The sequence below is a fragment of the Ascaphus truei genome, chromosome 3 (assembly GCF_040206685.1).
Source record: "Ascaphus truei isolate aAscTru1 chromosome 3, aAscTru1.hap1, whole genome shotgun sequence".
In the NCBI taxonomy this organism is placed as follows: Eukaryota; Metazoa; Chordata; class Amphibia; order Anura; family Ascaphidae; genus Ascaphus; species Ascaphus truei.
The window spans coordinates 191,718,204-191,737,638 of record NC_134485.1 but is presented as its reverse complement, the minus strand read 5'-3'; the positions used below and the strand labels follow the sequence as shown (position 1 = coordinate 191,737,638).

General features: G+C 39.2%; 1 protein-coding gene across 3 annotated transcripts in view; it reads left to right on the top strand.

Moving 5' to 3' along the window:
- SRRM3 (serine/arginine repetitive matrix 3) overlaps positions 1 to 15,289 on the top strand; it is a 524,720-nt gene extending 509,431 nt beyond the window's left edge. For all 3 annotated transcript variants that reach the window (XM_075589834.1, XM_075589835.1, XM_075589833.1), the window contains 4 exons: positions 377 to 708; positions 1,374 to 1,595; positions 8,051 to 8,188; positions 12,149 to 15,289. In XM_075589834.1, the coding sequence (XP_075445949.1) occupies positions 377 to 708; positions 1,374 to 1,595; positions 8,051 to 8,188; positions 12,149 to 12,347 (891 nt within the window). In that variant the 3' untranslated portion in view covers positions 12,348 to 15,289. The remainder of the gene's footprint in view (positions 1 to 376; positions 709 to 1,373; positions 1,596 to 8,050; positions 8,189 to 12,148) is intronic.
- The last annotated feature ends 4,146 nt before the right edge of the window (positions 15,290 to 19,435 follow it).

Below are 19,435 nucleotides of genomic sequence, written 5' to 3'. Positions count from 1 at the left end.
TATTTTAATTACTTTGATTTCCCCTTCTTTCTTTATCCAAATGTATTTTTCCCATGTATTTTTGTAATCTTACATAACTTTTCATTTATTTTTTATGTCAGACCTTTACAATCTTAGATTTCTCTCTTCCCTACCTGCTCTTTACAGTTATTTTCTGTTATCTATTTTATGTTGCGTTTTGCATGCAAAGTTGCATGAGCTGCATTGTTGGGGTCGGAAGGCTAAGCAGAAAGAATAGTCTCAGTGTAGAATTTCTGTGTTAACGTGCCGTATGCAGCTGTGAGTGAACATTTCTGATTTTCTATTGATGAAGTCATGCTAAAGCTTCTCTCCTTTTTCTCTCTTTCCTCCTTTTTTATTTTTTTCCCTCCTGTAGCGGTTCAGTTCGGTATCTCCTTCTTCAAGAACACATGTGAAAGTTGAAGCTTCTCCCGGCTGTCATAAGAGCAACAATAGGCAGGATGTCAGGAGTCCCAGATCTGTTTCATCCAGCAAAGGTGGCAGATGCTCATCAGATGATAAGCGCCGACACCGGTCCAGGTCTCCTTCATCAGAGAGACGTTGTGGACGATCTAGGGGGCGAAACAAGACACACAAGGAGTCTCAAGTGCACTCTGGAAGCCACACAGACTACAGCAGTGATTCTGAAGGATCGGTATTGTCACACACAACAGGGATGGAAAAGAATCACTGCACCCCAGCTAAAAAGTAAGGCCGCATTATTTTTACAATTGAACTAACACTTTTATTTAGGTTCAATTTACAGGTAACTCACATTTATTCTCCTAAAAACTGGCATGTTTGTGGATATATTTGTAGAGACCAGCATAGGTGATGTGTGGTGATTAGAGGTGTGCAAATGTTTAGTGCAAGTTTGCAAACCAGGCAAAATTTGCTGTATTTATTGTGCAAAAAAAAATTGCAGAATAAATTTGAGGACATTTGCATAACTGTGGTCACAAAGTTTTAGGTCACATGGTCTTTAAATAATGCAATTTTTTGAACATTCAGGTGTAAGTTGGTAAATTTCAAGGCTATTTGTCATAAATGCTGTATTGTGAACTGAACTGATGCAAATTTGAAGAAATGTGCACTTCTAGTGGTGATTTGTAGCGTAGCTGCAATTCTTGAGAATTTTGGTTTCAGCAAAGCATCGTGAACACATATCTTTCCCCTCTGGGAATTCCTTGATGTGAGACTCCATATAGATGGAGTAGTAACAAAGGTACAGTATGAATGCTGGGAATCCTTTGCTGCCTCTATATCCATGCCTCAGCTCAATTTCACCCCCAGGGAGCTCAACAGTAGTACAAATCTATTTCAATATGTTTACATATAGCATTGCATGTACATTGTACTCTATCATATTATAGAACAAAAGTCAGACATCGCCGTGGTAGACAAAACAGCTGCTCTGAATCTTCAGTCAAGCATCCCAGACAGACCTCCGACAGGCGGAAGAGTCCAACACGAAGCCCTGGGAACAGGGGCAGCTCCTGGAGTTCTAGCCGCTCACCATCTCGTTCAAGATCACGTGAGAAGAGGTCAGCAAGGAGTAGGTCCCGGTCTGCTTCTCATCAGAAGAATGTGAACAGGTATAGATTGTACAAAGGTGCAGGTGTAGCTTTCAGTGATTGTTGTCCATATATTATTTCATAATGTGCGTAACCGGTGCATCAAAACATATGAGTCCCAATAATTTTGTAATAATTCTTCCGTAGGGAACACTCCAATATGATGGTGAGCAATGAAAACATACCCTAATAGGGCAGGGGACTAGTACCTAGTGCTAACCAGCACAATGAACAGTACAAAGATTGTCCCAACCATAATAACTAGGCATAGTATGTAAGAAAACACTCACTTTTAGTTCCAGAGGAGCAGTCCTATCAGGTATCCTGAACAGCGTGCAATCCACCAAGCAGGAAAAGTAGGTGAAAAAAGGCAGTGCACTGCCTGCAATAAATGGAGGAGGCTAATGGTAGCAAAAAAACCTTTTAATGAATAAAAGGATCAAAACATCACCCCTGGGTCATCCAGAAAACGCTCAGAAAATGTTTTGATCTTTTTATTAATTAAAAGGTTTTTTTGCTACCATTAGCCTCCTCCATTTATTGCAGGCAGTGCACTGCTTTTTTTCACCTGTTCATATATTATTTCATACCTCCCACATAAATGGGAGCAATCACGGTAGCCCTTATTTATTAAACCCAAGAGAGACTCTGGATACATTGAGAAATGTGAGTAAGAATTTATTCATTTTAGGGTTCATGGATACAAGGAAATGTAATAATCCTTGGGAAAGGCAAAAATGAATTAGGAAATAGGGAGTAAAAGTGAGATAGCTCAAATATGGGTGCTTACTAAACAGTGATAAGTAGAGACGTGGTTGTGTCACTTGATCAAGGAACGCAGTCAGAGGTAGCTATCCTTCAACAAGGAGCATAGCTCTGCTAGGGCTCAATGTAAGTGCAGCGATATAGGTTGTAATTGAGACATTCTCATTTCTCCAGAGTGTACAGTATATGCCTCTTTAGACTGCAGCGATTCTGCTTGGAGCTGCTCTATGTTATACATAAGGCAGAGAGGATTTCTACAACTCTCAGCAGGCAGATTGATTGCCCAAGAATAACATTGTAGTTGAGCATGTTCACAGTAAACCCTAACAAGCTAATTAAGTTTGTGAGAGGGTTTGTAAGAAAGCAGCCACCATAATCATACGTAGCTAACAAGAGAAGTTAGTATATAAAGTAGAGATGGGCACATTTTTGGGTGGATTTGGATTTGCAGCGGATCAGCCAGTTCCTTCGTCCGTGGATTTCATCGGATCAATCTCAAAAAAAGTCGAGTCGGGTTTTGCAGATTTTTTTATTATTATTGTCAATACACTCCATGGTGTCAAGGAGAGATCTACAGCAGGAGTGGATCCCAGTGGCAGGAATAGCAGGGAGCAGGCATGGTTCATCAGGGTCATAGAGGCAGATGGCATTGTATCATAGTTGGGGTCACAAGCAGAGGTCGGAGGCAGGTGGCAATGTAGCATAGTCGGGGTCACAGGCAGAAGTCGGAGGCAGCCGGCAATGTAGCCTAGTTAGGGTCACAGACAGAGGTCGGCAGCGAGAAGGCTTGAACAGTACTGAGGCAAGGGAGCAGGCTGGGACAAGGGAACAGGACTGTCACAAAAAAGCAGGACAAGGCAACCGCGGCAAGAGCAACAAACAGCAGTGCAGCAGCCGGGAGCAATAAACACAGAAACCTAGCAGGTGGTGAAGGAACCAGTATAAACAGGCACTGAGAGGGAGGAAGGGGAGGTTTATATTAGCAGGCTGTGAGACAGACTACAGTTGCAGAGTTATCAGGTTACAGAGTATTTCAGAGAACTAGTAAGAGCAACAGCAGTTCCGGTGGACATGCATGGGTACTTCAGACCAGGACGTCAGGAAGAACCTGACACATGGATTCCACAATCCATTGACGGATTTGTAGAATTGAATCCGCAGATTCAGCAATCCATTGATTGATTTTTAAGAATCCGCCATGAGTTACTGAATCCCCGGATTGGATTCTACAAATCCGTCAACAGATTGTATCGAATGTCGTTTTTTGAACCGCAAATTAAATGCAAATTAAAACCGACCAAATCCATTTGTGGATTTTTCACTGCGAAACGGACTTTGGAGGGAAAATGCGAGAAAATTAGGGAAACGGTTTGGGGCGGATTTGCTCATCTCTAATATTAAGATGTAAAAAAGTTACAGTTAACTGGAAGCTTGTTTGGCAGTTAACAATTTACTGATCAGACTAAATTAGCAATATTAATCGAATTAACTGGCACTGAGATCTAATATATGTATTTCTACTAATCCACACATACAGATCCCCATTTTTAAAGGTACAGGCCTTCTATGTTAGTGGGTTTTAATTGTTTGAAGCATTATATTTATTTTTAAAATGTTTATTAAAAGTTATATTTTTTGGTATCATTCACTATCATCATTAACTATCCTTTCACCAATAACATGTGCTGTTTTCAGTTGTATCTAGTTTTACCTACTGTGTTTGCACCTCCCCTCTGGTAATGGAGATCAAAAGTGAAAACATTAATTTATAAGTATTTTGGGAAGTGTGAATAAGGGTGAATTAACCTTGAGCAGATCCTACGTCTATTTTTGTATCTGAAGCATCTAAGGCTGAGTTTGCAATTTTCTTTAGCCCGGTATAGCTTGGTGTAATATAACTCGTGAAACTGGAAAAAAAAAATTTAACTCACAAAACATTTCACAACCACAGTCCGGATAGGCATTTATAACATGAATCACACAGCAGTAAAAAAAGGAGAAAACCCTCACTTTGGGCAGATACTATAACTTACTTTGTGGTGATAATGTTTAGTTTTATTGCTACAGTATATATTTTATTTATTTATTTATAAAATATTTTACCAGGAAGTAATACATTGAGAGTTACCTCTCGTTTTCAAGTATGTCCTAGGCACAGAGTTAGGACAAATAATACATGGTTACAAATACAGTTACATAAATGAACAGGGTATACATTATATACAAGACATTGCATGCACAGTTAAAGAAAATATATATTATGGGCGAATGAAACAGTTACAGACCAGATTAAAATGTGAGACAGCCTTAGATTTAAAAGAACTTAAACTGGTGGTGGATGTGAGAGTCTCTGGTAGGTTGTTCCAGTTTTGGGGTGCACGGAAGGAGAAGGAGGAACGTCCGGATACTTTGTTGAGCCTTGGGACCATGAACAGTCTTTTGGAGTCTGATCTCAGGTGATAAGTGCTGCATGTGGTAGGGGTGAGGAGCTTGTTCAGATAGCTGGGTAGCTTGCCCATAAAGAATTTAAAGGCAAGACAGGAAAGGTGAACTTTGCACCTAGACTCTAGTGATGACCAATCTAGTTATTTGAGCATTTCGCAGTGATGTGTGTTGTAGTTGCATTGGAGAACAAAACGACAAATTGAATTGTAGAGGGTGTCAAGTTTGCTAAGGTGGGTTTCAGGTGCCGTGCCATATACTATGTCTCCATAGTCAATAATTGGCATTAGCATCTGCTGTGCGATACGCTTTCTGACCAGGAGACTTAGGGAGGATTTGTTCCTGTAAAGTACCCCTAGTTTGGCATAGGTCTTGGTTGTCAGGGTATCAATGTGCATTCCGAATGTTAAGTGGGAGTCAAACCATAAGCGCAGGTATTTAAAACTAGTGACAGGGGTTAGGGTGGTGTTAGCGTTGGTTCTAATCTGGAGCTCAGTCGCTGGAAGCTTTAAAAATTTAGTCTTGGTCCCAAATACCATTGTTACAGTCTTGTCAGTGTTTAAAAACAGTTTGTTTTGGGAAATCCAGTTTTCGAGTCTCAAAAAGTCAGACTGAAGTATGTGTTGAAGGTCAGAGAGGCTATGGCTGTGTGCATATAGGATTGTGTCATCTGCATACATGTGTATTGAGGCTTCCTTACAAGCTGTGGGAAGATCATTAATGAACACTGAGAAGAGTAGGGGCCCCAGAACAGAGCCTTGCGGGACACCACAGGTGATATCCAGGGGGTTGGAGTTAGAGCCTGAGATGGACACATGTTGGGATCTTCCTGATAGGTAGGACTGAAACCAGTTTAAAGCATGCTTCCCTATTCCAGAGCTCTGGAGTTTGTTAAGCAGGATAGCATGATCAACTGTATTAAAAGCCGTTGCAAAATCTAGGAATACTGCACCAGTGAGTTGTCCCCGTTCCATTCCACACTGGATTTCATTGCAAACTTTTTGCAGGGTAGTTACGGTGGAGTGTCTTGGACGAAAGCCAGATTGGAATTGGCTAGGGAAATTTGTCTTGGTATAGTAATCGCTTAATTGGGAGTGGACACATTTTTCCATGACTTTGGATAGAATTGGTAGAAGTGAGATTGGTCTGTAGTTTGAGACAATGTTTTTGTCCCCACTTTTGAAGATTGGGACAACTCTGGCAGTTTTCCAGGTCTTAGGGATATGGCCTGCAGACAGGATAGAGTTGACTATGGAAGCAATTAGTTTGGCAATGGCTGGGGCACCAAGTCGTAGGAACCTAGATTGTAGTAAATCAGGTCCACATTGGCTGCTTAGTTTTAGTTTGAGGAGCGCTTGTGTAATCTCCTCTTCAGATACTGGGCCAAATGGAAAATTGTGGGCAGTGTTGGGAGGGGGTGGGGCTATGTGTGCACTCCCAGGATGAGATTCAGGTTTGTGGTTTGGGCTGCGTTTTGCTAATAAGTTAGTGGCACACCCCACAAAGTAATCATTGAATGCATTTGCAATGTCAGTGGGGTTTGTCAGAGTAATATCCCCCTTAGTGATATTACTTGGTTGTTGATGGTTAGGAGGCTGGAATATATTGTTGATAACCTTCCAGAAGTTAGCTGGGTTTGATGTATTTTGGTGGAGATTGTCAGAGTAATATTGTGCTTTTGCGTGCCTTGTTTGCCTTGTGCACATGTTCCGCAGGCATCTGTAGTGATTGAGTTCCTTGGTAGTGCCAGTTACTTTGTAGCTTTTCCACAAGGTATCCCTGAGCTGGTAGAGTGCAATAAGGTCAGATGTAACCCATGGAAGATGGGCCCCCCTTCCCCTTATTTTGCGTAGTGGAGCATGGGTAACGCACAGTTTTAAGAACTCGGATTGGAAATAGTCGAGCGCAGAATCAGGGTCGGGAATTAAATCGATTCTGTGCCATGGGCAGTTGGTAAGGTCATCCAGAAACTGTTGTGGGTTAAAGTTTTTAAATGTTCTAGTGAGGAGAACTTTAGGGCTTGAATGGGGCGTTTTAATTTTCCTTACACAGTACACTATTGCATGGTCACTGAAAATGTCAGGAAGGATGCCAGAGGATTGGATTCTCCTGGGGTTTGAGGAGAGAATCCAGTCTAGCAAGGAATAGTTATGCGATTTCAGGTTTGTCCGTGTGAGTTGGGAAATGAGTTGTGATAGGTTAAGTGACTTGAGTTGTATCTGCATTGTATGGTTTTTTGGGTCAAGACAGTTGAAGTTGAAATCCCCAAGAACTAGCAGCTCACTCTTCTCGTTTAGAGAGGAAATGGAGCCAAGAAACTGGGTGATATCAGCCAGGGATTGTAGAGGGGCTTTAGGGGGGCGGTAGATGCCAGCGAGCAAGATGGGCTTAAAAAAGGGGAGGCAGATTTTGCCAACTAGAATTTCAAAAGAGGGTGGGCTTGGGTGGCAATTTAACAGTGTAAATTGTAATGTGTCTGCAATATAAAATGACACCCCTCCTCCTCTCTTGGACCTATCTCTCCTAAAAATGGAGTATCCCTGAATGGCAATATTTGCATCAGGGGTTTTATGGGTTATCCATGTTTCTGTAAGAACGATGGCTTTGGGTTTATGCATAAGGCACCATGCCCTTAGTTCGTCCAGTTTGGGCAGCAGGCTCCGGATATTTATATGGGCGACAGATAGCCCTTTTTGGAATTTAGAGGTGGAATTCTCAGGGGCATGGGACAGATTTGAAATGGGAGGACCTGAGTTAGGTTCAATATCACCTGCTAAAGAGAGTAATAGTATGAGCAGAAATTTGGGTAGATGTTTGCAAGTTGTAAATTTGTGGTGTTTGCCATTAGAATGAGCAGTGGTTGGTGTGCTGGTTTTTAGAGTTCTCCACCAACATTCCGTAGATAGTGAAAGGCTTTTGAGTAGTCCAGGGTGTATGGTGATGTTGGGTGTGGGCCAGGATGGAGGAGTTTGTAGTGGATAGAGGGAGTAACATTTCCATGAGGCCAGGAGATAGAAAAAAGTTAAGATACATAGCAGGAAAGGAGCAAACAAAAATACTTCTGTTCTGTAAAGTTATCCTAGAAAAACATATGAAGATCAACATTTTTATCTCCAATATGTTCTTTGTCTTCATTCTAATGAAAATGGTATTGTTTCCATAGCTTTGCTCTTCATATTGAACATATCAATTGAATTGATTAAATTAGCTCTTAGGAGATGCTAATGATAAGAGTAAAAATGACACATCTGTATTTTTGATTCATTTAGGGAAAAAGAAAGTGAGACCAGAGCCCGTCATAATGATACTGATACATCCCGTCCTCGACGCCGGTCCAGGAGTTACTCACCTATCCGAAAGCGCAGGAGGGACTCTCCCAGCTTCATGGAGGCCCGAAGAATTACAAGGTGAAGCGCAGACACAGTGCTAACATTCATTATGTACCAGTGGCTGTAAACATGTTGTTAAATCCATCCTTTATGATAAAGTTAATAAACATACCATCACTACACACTATTCACTATTTTCTCTTGGAGATAGTATCACTTAAAGCAACCTCTTCAAGAAGTGCTTAACAATGCAGTCTTGTAGTACAATATAATTGCAGGAGAGTAGGCCTCGTCCATAGTGCAAGTTACGGAGCGAGCTATATTGCTTGCGCTACAAACAAACGCGTGTATTCCAAAGCGCATGGCCATAGTGAGCACGAGATTGCATGTGCACATGAGATACGAGGATACCAAAAGCGGAGGAGACAAACGTGTTTGCAATTGCAGCGAGACAGCCTGGTCATGTGAGCGGCTAACAGCCAATGAAAATTTAGTAAGCTTTTCTGCCTGGATACTATTCAAATGACTTTTTGTCAGTTGAGTTGTGCTTTCTTGCTGTGAGAATATGGACAACTGAACTATTGAAAATTGATTCTGAGGTTTGCAAACGTGAACCTTACTTCATACAATGACAGAAATATCAATGATAATTTATGGAGAGAAATTTCTGACGTATTGACCAATACTTGTATTTCATTCTTTTTTTTTTTTGTAGCGTTCAATACTTATTTCAATGCATCACATTTTGTAATTTTTTTTTCTTTTTACAAGGAATGTTTTCATGCATTACATAGTGTGTGTATATATATATATATATATATATATATATATATATATATATATATATGTTTGCAGAATACTTCTGTAAATTTCATGGCATTACGCATTTTATTATTTGCTAAAGGCGTGTTCTCATGTATGAAAATTCCTTGACATGCCCCTCCATGTCATGACTGCGCCCACCCCCTCGCTTTCCAAAAACCTACAGTCAACACATCGCCGGAGAGGAAAGCTCGCGCGAGGCAAGTAGCACTGTGGACAAAGCCTAAGAGTTACTCTATAATATTTGTAGTGGGCAGTAGAGGTCAGCACCTTATGGAAGCAAATAACATATTCATTCTCGATACTTTATACTTTGACATGGTCGTTTTCAATATAAGCTCTCATGTTTCTACCTGAAGATTACTGACATATGTACTGTAGTTTTACAATAGCACTGCATAATTCAGCAATAAGATTGCATACTAATTCATCTTGGTTCAGTAAAAATGCAAAAACTTTTTCCTTGGTGCTGCAGATTTTAACATTTGGGGAACAGGACAAGAGAAAGATACAGGTTTGAGAATGTTGAGGGTTAATTAAGGAATTTCAGTACAACATTGAGTATTGTAGCAGCTACTTCCTGTGCCATTAAAGATTTCTAGTAGCATTATTTGTATGTAAAACATGTAGGTTTTTTACCTTCAGTATATTTTAACAGACAAATATCAAAAACATTGTTTTGCACAAGCTTTTCAGACCTCACAGGTCTCTTTGTCAGGTATTCGTGTGTTGTCACTGATATTACAAAGCCAAATTATCTGACTTGTCTTATTTTATGTTTGGGCTTGTAAAAACGTACTAAGTGAACAGGCATTTTAAGATGTTAAGGCTGTTAGCCGGACTACACTGGCGACACACTTTATTCGAGCTTGGCTAGTCCCACGAATTCGGGTATACCCGGGTGTATTGAGGTTTGTGACTGTTTTCTGCCCGAGTGCATTGAGTTATTTTCCAAGCAGGGATTGAAGCATTTTATTCCCTCTGGCTGCAATACTGCACAGTATATATATATATATACTGCATTACAATTCAGGAATTTATGCCATCTGGTAGACACGCGAAGCATTGCAGCCTATTAAATCCTAATCATTATCATTTAACAGATCAGCCGCCCGTCAGCCAGGCATGAACCCAGGCTGGGAAGGCAAATGCAACGGGGCTTGTCAGAGGTGAGGAGTGGCGCATTCCAGGTATCTGCCAGGTACATACCGGGTATTTGCTCGAATAAAGTGTGTCGGTGCAGTAAGTCCAGGGACATGTTACCCATTTGATGTATATTTCTTTATTATGTCAATTTGTACTATTCCATTCCATCTCAAGGTTCCCCATGGACATCTGTTTCCAGTGAAGTGCACTACAGCAAGTTCGCTTGGTTATCACGGTAACCATATCTCTCCTCCCTTTTCCAACTGCAGTTCCATCGTCTCTTTACATGTGAGGAGTTTATTGGGATGTCCATCCTTTTGTCAAAGTCACTAACTGCTCACACTGAGTCTGAGTCTATAGAGGCTTTTTTTCAGATTGGGGATCTTACTTCTAAGACTATAGCCTCTTTATAATTTGTTCTATCTGTCTTGCACAGCTCTAACCAGGCAAGGGTAAACTTTCTCTTTCCCTAAATAGGATTACGCTCCACTGGCACTACAAGCAAAATGTGCATCATAATATTTTTTTTGGGGGTGGAGGAGAGGGGGCTTTAGACAACAACATACAGGGGGGGGGGGACATATGCAACAATACTTTCCCAGGAAATAATGTACATTCAAAAAATCTCATGGGTTATTTGGTCACCACTAAGAAAATCACCACTACATGTGTTGAGATCAGTAAAACCATGCAAATACTGTTTTCACACGCGTGGATGGGTGATTGCTCTGACGTGAGCTTTTTGAGCGCTATTCAGCATAACACATGAATTGGCTCCATTGTTTGTGGATGTTACTTACATTCCCAGTCACTATATAAGATGATGCCCGATGAAGGGTGAGATTTACCTGTAGACATTGTACTTTTGCTCTCTGGTCCTTTTGTCTTTTTATTGGTGTGCTTTTAAAAAAATATAAAAATCAGCATCTTTTCAAACCTTTTGAAGCTACTTACAAATGTAGCTAATAAGAAAACATACCACAGTGAAAATGAGAATTTCCTGCACTGCAAACGGTAGCATGCGCTAACATGAGACACTGAAGTACAGCAGTGTTCATTTTCTCAGATGCACAAAATGTGTAATGCGACTGGAGTGTAATTCTTTTTAAAAGGGAGTACTAACAGTAATTCATGCTTTTGGATCCAATAATATACTAACCTCTTGCTTCTGAATTTTCAGCATCTATGTGGGATCGGGAGAATATGAACACACTGGGCAAATGTAGGATACAAGTTCAAAGTTCACTAGTTGAGAAATGCTGACACTATCACAATGATTGTGAAGACGAACAAATATGATCTTAATAAATAAGAAAATGAATCCTTTGCAATAAAAAAAGATTACATTGCTAATTTTGTTACCATTGCAATAAACACTTTTCTGCTAAAGGTATTGCCAACTCATTTCAATATAATGAAACATCTCTCACAGTGAAATAGTTAAATCTGTCTTTTAGGAAATATTGTCATTGTTCCTTCATATCACCTTTTATAGGACAATGTTGGCAAGCATGTCAGTAACTCAGTAGTTTTTCTTTTTCAGTACATGAAACAAAACCATGAGTAAGACATTGATAAAATTCCTACGAATTTAATATAAGTAAACAAGGGTGGTGATTTTTTCTTCTTCTTCAGAAATTCCTTTCCCTTCATTGTAGCTTATATCATACTGTAAAAAAAGTGAGAAAGCACTAAGAAAAAAAATGATTTTATATCAAAAGCAGATCTTCAAACATTGTTAAGGCAAAAACAGGATTGTTCATCCTCTAGATGAGGCAACTGTATTACATTATGTCATTAACACCTTCCATAGAGATACGACTTGTTTGTGGGTATTTTCTAAGGGTTGCTGTCATTTGATTCTATAATGCAGGTTACTGTAGGTACTACACAAAACATAATTACATTATAACATTCATGGTCAAAATGTTTAACACTAACAACTGTCCGTCTCCGCAATAACTTCTTAACTCCTTAAGTGCTTTAATGACCTGCACAATGCAGATTCCTGCTTTTCGGGCAGTTGTGTTTAAGTTTTGAACTAATGGCTTCCTCCCTTTTATTTTTCAGTGCCAGAAAGCGTCCAATTCCTTACTACCGGCCTAGTCCCTCATCTTCCAGCTCCCTGAGCAGCTACTCCCACAGTCGTAGTCGAAGCCGGAGCTATGACAGCTACAGCAGCTACAGCCGTAGCCGGACTCGGAGTCGTTCTCCAAGCCATAGCCGAAGTCCTAGCTACAGGAGCAGCTCAGAGAGTGCCCGATTTTAGGCCTCTGTACATCAAAACAACCATCCCCTTAATCACACTGGGTTCCTAAAGTAGATTGTGTTTTAGTTCAAGAGAAATCAGGGGGTTGGATTGTGAAATAGATTGATACTGTATATATATATATAATGGAGTTTCTCAAAATGTAACATCCACTATATCATATTAATATAAGACTTTGGTTAAGAAATGGAAAACATGAACAAGTATTGATCATAAAACAAAGAAAACTGACGTAGGATTTCATCAGTTTTAAAAAATATCTGCCCAGTCACAAGGTGCATCACTTATTCTTTGACACATTGTCTGCCCAAGTCAAAATATGGCACCACAGCCCTAGGCTCTTAGTTAGAATGCATCTTTAGTGTGCCTTTCCTTTCTTTACAGTTATAGGGCAGTGTCATGTTGTAAGCAAAGTTTATAATGCCTGTATCCTTTTAAGAAGCTATACTTAATCAATATGCTAATTATACCATTTTTTGGTGAGTCAGACCACTCATGGAGATCTCTGCTTGTGCATAGTTTTGACAGGTCAAGATTAAATATGAGACTGCTGAAGCTAATATGTAGGAGAGAGTTATAGCACATGTAATTCTGTGGGTATGCGTTGATTAGTGAGAAGCGTTACATATGTATCTGTCATGACACATTAAACCGAATCATCTCCACAATATTTAATGGATAGAATAATCTTTACACACTTGTTGGTTAAATTTCACTGTCCTGTGGGACAAAATAACCAATATTGTTCTAACCAACCAGTGTCAGTGAGGTATAGATTATACCAAGTGAAAGTGATGGTCATAGGAAATTATTTCCTCACTTTACTGATACATGACTGTGTAATCCTCATTGAAGTCTTCCTAAAGTAATTTGACAACAGTCAATCTTAAACAACAATGGGAAAATAGCAAATAATAAGGTAGATGTGAATTTGCAGTTTAATAATCTTAAATAATAAATTATTATTATTTATATCCAAATTGAAACTCATTTAAAGCTGCTTCTCAAATTATTTTCATATCAAGATGAAACTCATACAGTATTTATGTACGGTAGTTTCATAAAGGTTTTGTGGACTGCATTGTACAGTATAATGATAATCCGTGGAACGCTGGATGAGTTTGGACTCACCAATTGCATAATCTCTTCACTGGTAGTTCAAACAGATGGCTGATTTCTCACCATGCAATGCTTTACCCAACGTTCTCATTTTTCTTGCAAATTGTAAACACGGAATAATACAGGACTAGGTAATTACCTAAGCGATATATAGTAATTGTTTTTCAAGAGATTTATTAGAATTTTGGCGCCATCTGAAAGGACATATGTTATGTATTTTTTTATGGTCAGTGGATACCATAAACAAACAGAAGCTTTCGATATTGTGGGATGACTAATAATAGAATTGTTCTAAGAATTTGCTATCTTATATTCTAAAGAAGAAAAGGACTATGTTAAATTGTGGGTGAAAAATACTCACCAAAAGCTGCTGTCCATCCAAAGCTATTTATTCACCTTTTTAAGAGGGATTTGATTGCATTATGTATTGTATTTATTTATTGAGCATAATATATTTCTTTTTGTTATTTATAGTTGAATGGAGTTGTACTCCGTTTTGTGTGGGCATTGAGAAGCCATAATGAACACACTGAACAAGCTGCTTGTTTAAAACCCGAGGCTTGGTGAATGCACTTCTAGATAGTGACATACAATAGAACTCAGACCATGGACATATTAACTCACACTTCATAAACCAACAGGTGTTTCTTGAAGCCTTCATCATTGGGATTCTGTTAACTGTAGAAAGAACCTCAAAAAATGAAGACAGATCTTTAAAAAAAAACAAAAAAAGAAACTTGAATTGTGGAAGAAACTGCTACGTTAATTCAAACATTACTCATAAAGAAAAACTCCTAGGAAATGGATATTTGACATCTAACCTTCTCAAAAATCAACATTAACTCCAAGCCGCAACGAACAAAGGGACTATTGTATTGATTTCTTCAAACACTCATTCACAGATCAGCTATGCTGCTCATCTTGTACAGGGGGAGTATTGTTTGGAAACACGTACATCTAAGTTAATTTAACTAAGTAAGGGAAGCATGCAATAGCCAAGGACTTGGTTCATATCTATAAGATTAATAAAAAAAAACTGGCTATTAAACCCAGTTCAAGATATTTTGGCACCAACAAACACAAAACGTGAACTTTCTATTGTTTTTTTTTTTTTTCTTTAAAAAAAAAAACTGCGATGTAGAAACATTATTATTTAAATAACTTTGGAACAAAAGACACCATATTTATTTCAGTTGTAATAATTTGTATTGTATAGTTTTAAAAATATATACTGTATATTCCATTATGTAAGTTGTCCTTTGGCTGCTGACCAATAGGAACTTTACTTTTTGTATCATGCTAGCTCCAAAATACTCAATGTACCGATAAGTTAATCAAGTAGTTTGTTCAACTAAAAGTGAAATGACCCTTTCATTACAGGAACATTTTGATAGTAGCTGAACAAATGATTTTTGGATAACTACTTCCTTTTCGTTTGAGCATTTTTTTCCTCCTGTCACCACCAATGTTCATAATGCAAATTGACTGGGATGAGAAAGAGTAAATAATTAGGATGATAAATGTACATTTAGGCTGCAACATTCACATTTGACATACGGTGACCTCTTCCCAATGCATATTTTGTTCCTTTGCTACTTAACCCCATCACCACAAATCAGATCTACCCAGTTGTGAAGAGGTTTAGAAAATGACCATCACTAATGGTTAACTGTTTAAAATGTACAGTTTGAATTATTTGGAACTTACCGTTTACCTTGTATTGGTAGCCGTCATAAAGACCCGAATGGTCTGAATGTGATGTAATATTGGCATTTTCCATAAACGCCTCTGTTTTAATATTTATGTCTAATTCTGTTATTTTTTATGTTTTTACTTACAATAAAAGAAAATCACAGAATCTAAAAGTGACATGCAGTCATGAAGTTGCAGCCTTTTAGTTAATTGTGGAGATTCTTAATCAACTCCTTTGCATACCCCTGCTATGCCAGATATTTGGAGAACACTAGTCAGAGAATTGCATACATGATAAGTACATACTTGTACATGTACAGTCTAAAATATAATGAGTAATGAGTATGTGTATATATATATATATATATATATATATATATATATATATATACACATGCGCACACACACACATTGTATATATATATGCATATATATACAGTACATATATATTTGTGTGTGTGTGTATTTTATTTGTAGTGATACATTCTTATCTGCATGGTAAGATCAGTAACTCCAATTGGAAGGGAATTTCTTAAGGTAATGAAAAGCAAGAATGTCTCTCAACTGCACTACAGACATAATACACCACAGTATTGCAGCTGCTGTAGTAATGATAGATGGTGCTAGAGGGCTGGTGTGTCTTTAATCTAAATGTAATATAACCCACCCCTTATTCCCATACACTGCTTCAATGCGAAACACATGCACGTTCTAGGTAAAGTATATAAAATGCAAATGCATTTAATTGAATTTATGTGCATGGGTGTAGTATAGGTAATGTAACCCACCCCTTATTCCCATACACTGTTTCAATGTTAAAAAAAAAACTTCAGATGACTAAAAAGTATTTTTTTTTTCCAAATATTTTTATTAGGCATTGATACAACAGATAATTGTCAGATATATTTCACAGCCTAATACGTAAACATTTTAACCTTTTTTATGGGGGGAAAAAAAAAGACAACCTTGGTTGTCGTTGAAAAGGGAGTCCTCGTAGAGGGAGGACAGAGGGGCAGGGGGGGTGTAGGAGGGGAGGGGGGTGTTCACAACCTGGGGGCCACATTCCTGAGTCTGTCAGTGTCAGAAAGCAGGCGTGAGGGCTTAGGAGGCCGAGTTTGATCTCTAGGGATGTGTCTAAATGGGTCCTTCATCTCGTGAGAAGTATCCAGGGCTCCCATATCTTATAGAATGCAAAGAGCTTTTGTCTAAGCATTGCCGTCAGCTTCTCCATTAGCATCACTTCACTGATCCTTTTTTTGATTGACCTTTTGGATGGAGTGGTTTATTTTTTCCAGGATGCCGCTATCTCACATCTAGCCGCAATGAGAATAAAGGAGATTAATTTCCTAGTTGGATGTCCAATTCCAGGTATTGGTCTTGCAAGTAGGAAGGTCAGCGGTTCTATAGGTAATTCTAGGTCTGTGACCTCTTTTATCAAATTGTGGACCTTAGTCCAATATTTTTTTAAAGTAGGAACTTTTTATTAGAATATTTAGAGCTCATTAAAACAAAAAGGCGATTACCTAACCTGAGTTAGAAAATTGGGTAGGTGCACTAGGGGAGAGGGAATATAGAACAAAAAGAAATCCTAACTAGAGAACTTCTCCATGCTGTGTGGAAATAGGCAGGAAGACCCCAATTGTATGCACTCAGTTACCCATATACTGTAGATGTATATGAATGTGCACATAATGTGAATAGTTCTTAGAGAATAGAGCTCAACCATGTGCGATAGAGTGTACCATGAGAATGATAGCTACAGTATATAGTTAATGAATAGGTAATCCCCCAAGTGTCATTCAGAAACCCATTCATATACATCTTAATGGGTAACTGAGTGCATACAATTGGGGTCTTTCTGCCTATTACCCCACATCGTAAATTAGAGCTTAGACATAAATAACAAAAACTTTGGGAAATATTAACATTTTCGTACAATAAAACAATCTTATTTAACTGACATCATTTTCTGGCTGTCTCTTGTACAGTTTCACCTGTAAACATAATTGAGAAGAAATAGATGCATTAATTACACTGTGCTGCTGAGTCGGTGTGCATGCTTGTTCTATGTAAAATGTATGGAATGCATATGCGTTTCATTGAATTTCTATTGCCAATTGAATGGAATGCAATCATTACTTTAATTATCCATGGGTGGGGGAATATAGCCGTAGGTAGTCACATACTTGGGTGGAGGTAAAAAGCCGTAGGTGTCATTGCTCATCCTGATATAGGTATTAATCATGCTGAGTGATGCCATGTATGAAACAAAGCTACTCAAAGCTCTAAACAGAAAGCGGAAGGGAAAAGAGCAAAGCAATTCCCAAAAATCATGTATCTTGTAATCTGTACATAGGACAACAGTGGCTAGATGTGAGGGCGATTCAAGCGCTAGGTCCGTGAAGAGGGTGGAGGTAAACACAAGAAGGGTATACAGTGACCGGATTCCAATGGATAGGAGCTGGTAGGGATATAAGCATAACAGAAGAAATGTATAATTGTACCTCTGTGGACCCGTATATAGCTCTCCGTCAAGAACAACTGTATCCCTTTGCTGTTTAAGGCACTAGGAGAGATGTGGATGGAGAACGAAAACCCGGGCGCTACCTAGGAAGATGGTAGGTATAGTGAAAGGGGGATATAACAACCTTGGTAGTAGGCAAGGTGTCCCTCTGCTTCTTTTCCACCTGTGACTCAAAAAACCCCAATAAAGGATCTACCCAGGATCCTTCAACAAATGAGACAAGAAAAAAAGGGGGGGATGGGGGAGCACTGGTGAAAATCTGATAAATAACCTAAAAAGGTTGTAAAATGCTCTATGTCAATCTCAAGGGTTTTGAGGGTGTATAATAAATTTTAACACTCACACGGCCTTGTGCGAATGCTGTCGCATAAAGGTATCTTTTGGGCTCACTTTTCCTTCTTCTCTTTTTCTTCTTGCGTCTCCTTTCTGTCTTCTGGATACTTTCGCCGCCTTGCGTCTGTAATTTCTTTCTCCTACTTCTTTGATGTTCGTCACACCCTCGGAATAAAAATACACACAAAATGTATGAGCAAACTGTGATTTTATCCGGAAGATACCAGGATGTAGAGCAAAAATATAAATAAAACACTCACACGGGCATGTGTGCGTGCGCTCTAGGGGATAGTCTCTTAGTCTTTATGGGGCAGTCCCGCTTCTTAATGGGAAGTAAACGCTCTAAAAACAGAAGGTTAAAAGGCCACACCTCAGTTTAAAGGCAGAAATAAAATAAAATGTTACTACTCACACGGCCAAGTGTGAGTGCACACTTGGAAATGGTATCTTTTCCTTCTAGGTCCCAGCTAGGAGAGGTCCACTGGTGCTAAACGTGGGTCCTCACCCCCCCCCCTAATAGGGTCAAAAAGGTCTGAGCCCGATGAATACAAGGCTAAAGTCTTTATTGAATGGACAGTACAACAACAGAACACAGCTAACTCAATCCGTGAGTCACTCTGTGGGAAAGTAAAAAAGCCAGTCTTTGGGAAATCGAGACTGGCTTTTTTACTTTCCCACAGAGTGACTCACGGATTGAGTTAGCTGTGTTCTGTTGTTGTACTGTCCATTCAATAAAGACTTTAGCCTTGTATTCATCGGGCTCAGACCTTTTTGACCCTATTAGGGGGGGGGGGTGAGGACCCACGTTTAGCACCAGTGGACCTCTCCTAGCTGGGACCTAGAAGGAAAAGATACCATTTCCAAGTGTGCACTCACACTTGGCCGTGTGAGTAGTAACATTTTATTTTATTTCTGCCTTTAAACTGAGGTGTGGCCTTTTAACCTTCTGTTTTTAGAGCGTTTACTTCCCATTAAGAAGCGGGACTGCCCCATAAAGACTAAGAGACTATCCCCTAGAGCGCACGCACACATGCCCGTGTGAGTGTTTTATTTATATTTTTGCTCTACATCCTGGTATCTTCCGGATAAAATCACAGTTTGCTCATACATTTTGTGTGTATTTTTATTCCGAGGGTGTGACGAACATCAAAGAAGTAGGAGAAAGAAATTACAGACGCAAGGCGGCGAAAGTATCCAGAAGACAGAAAGGAGACGCAAGAAGAAAAAGAGAAGAAGGAAAAGTGAGCCCAAAAGATACCTTTATGCGACAGCATTCGCACAAGGCCGTGTGAGTGTTAAAATTTATTATACACCCTCAAAACCCTTGAGATTGACATAGAGCATTTTACAACCTTTTTAGGTTATTTATCAGATTTTCACCAGTGCTCCCCCATCCCCCCCTTTTTTACTAGGAGAGATG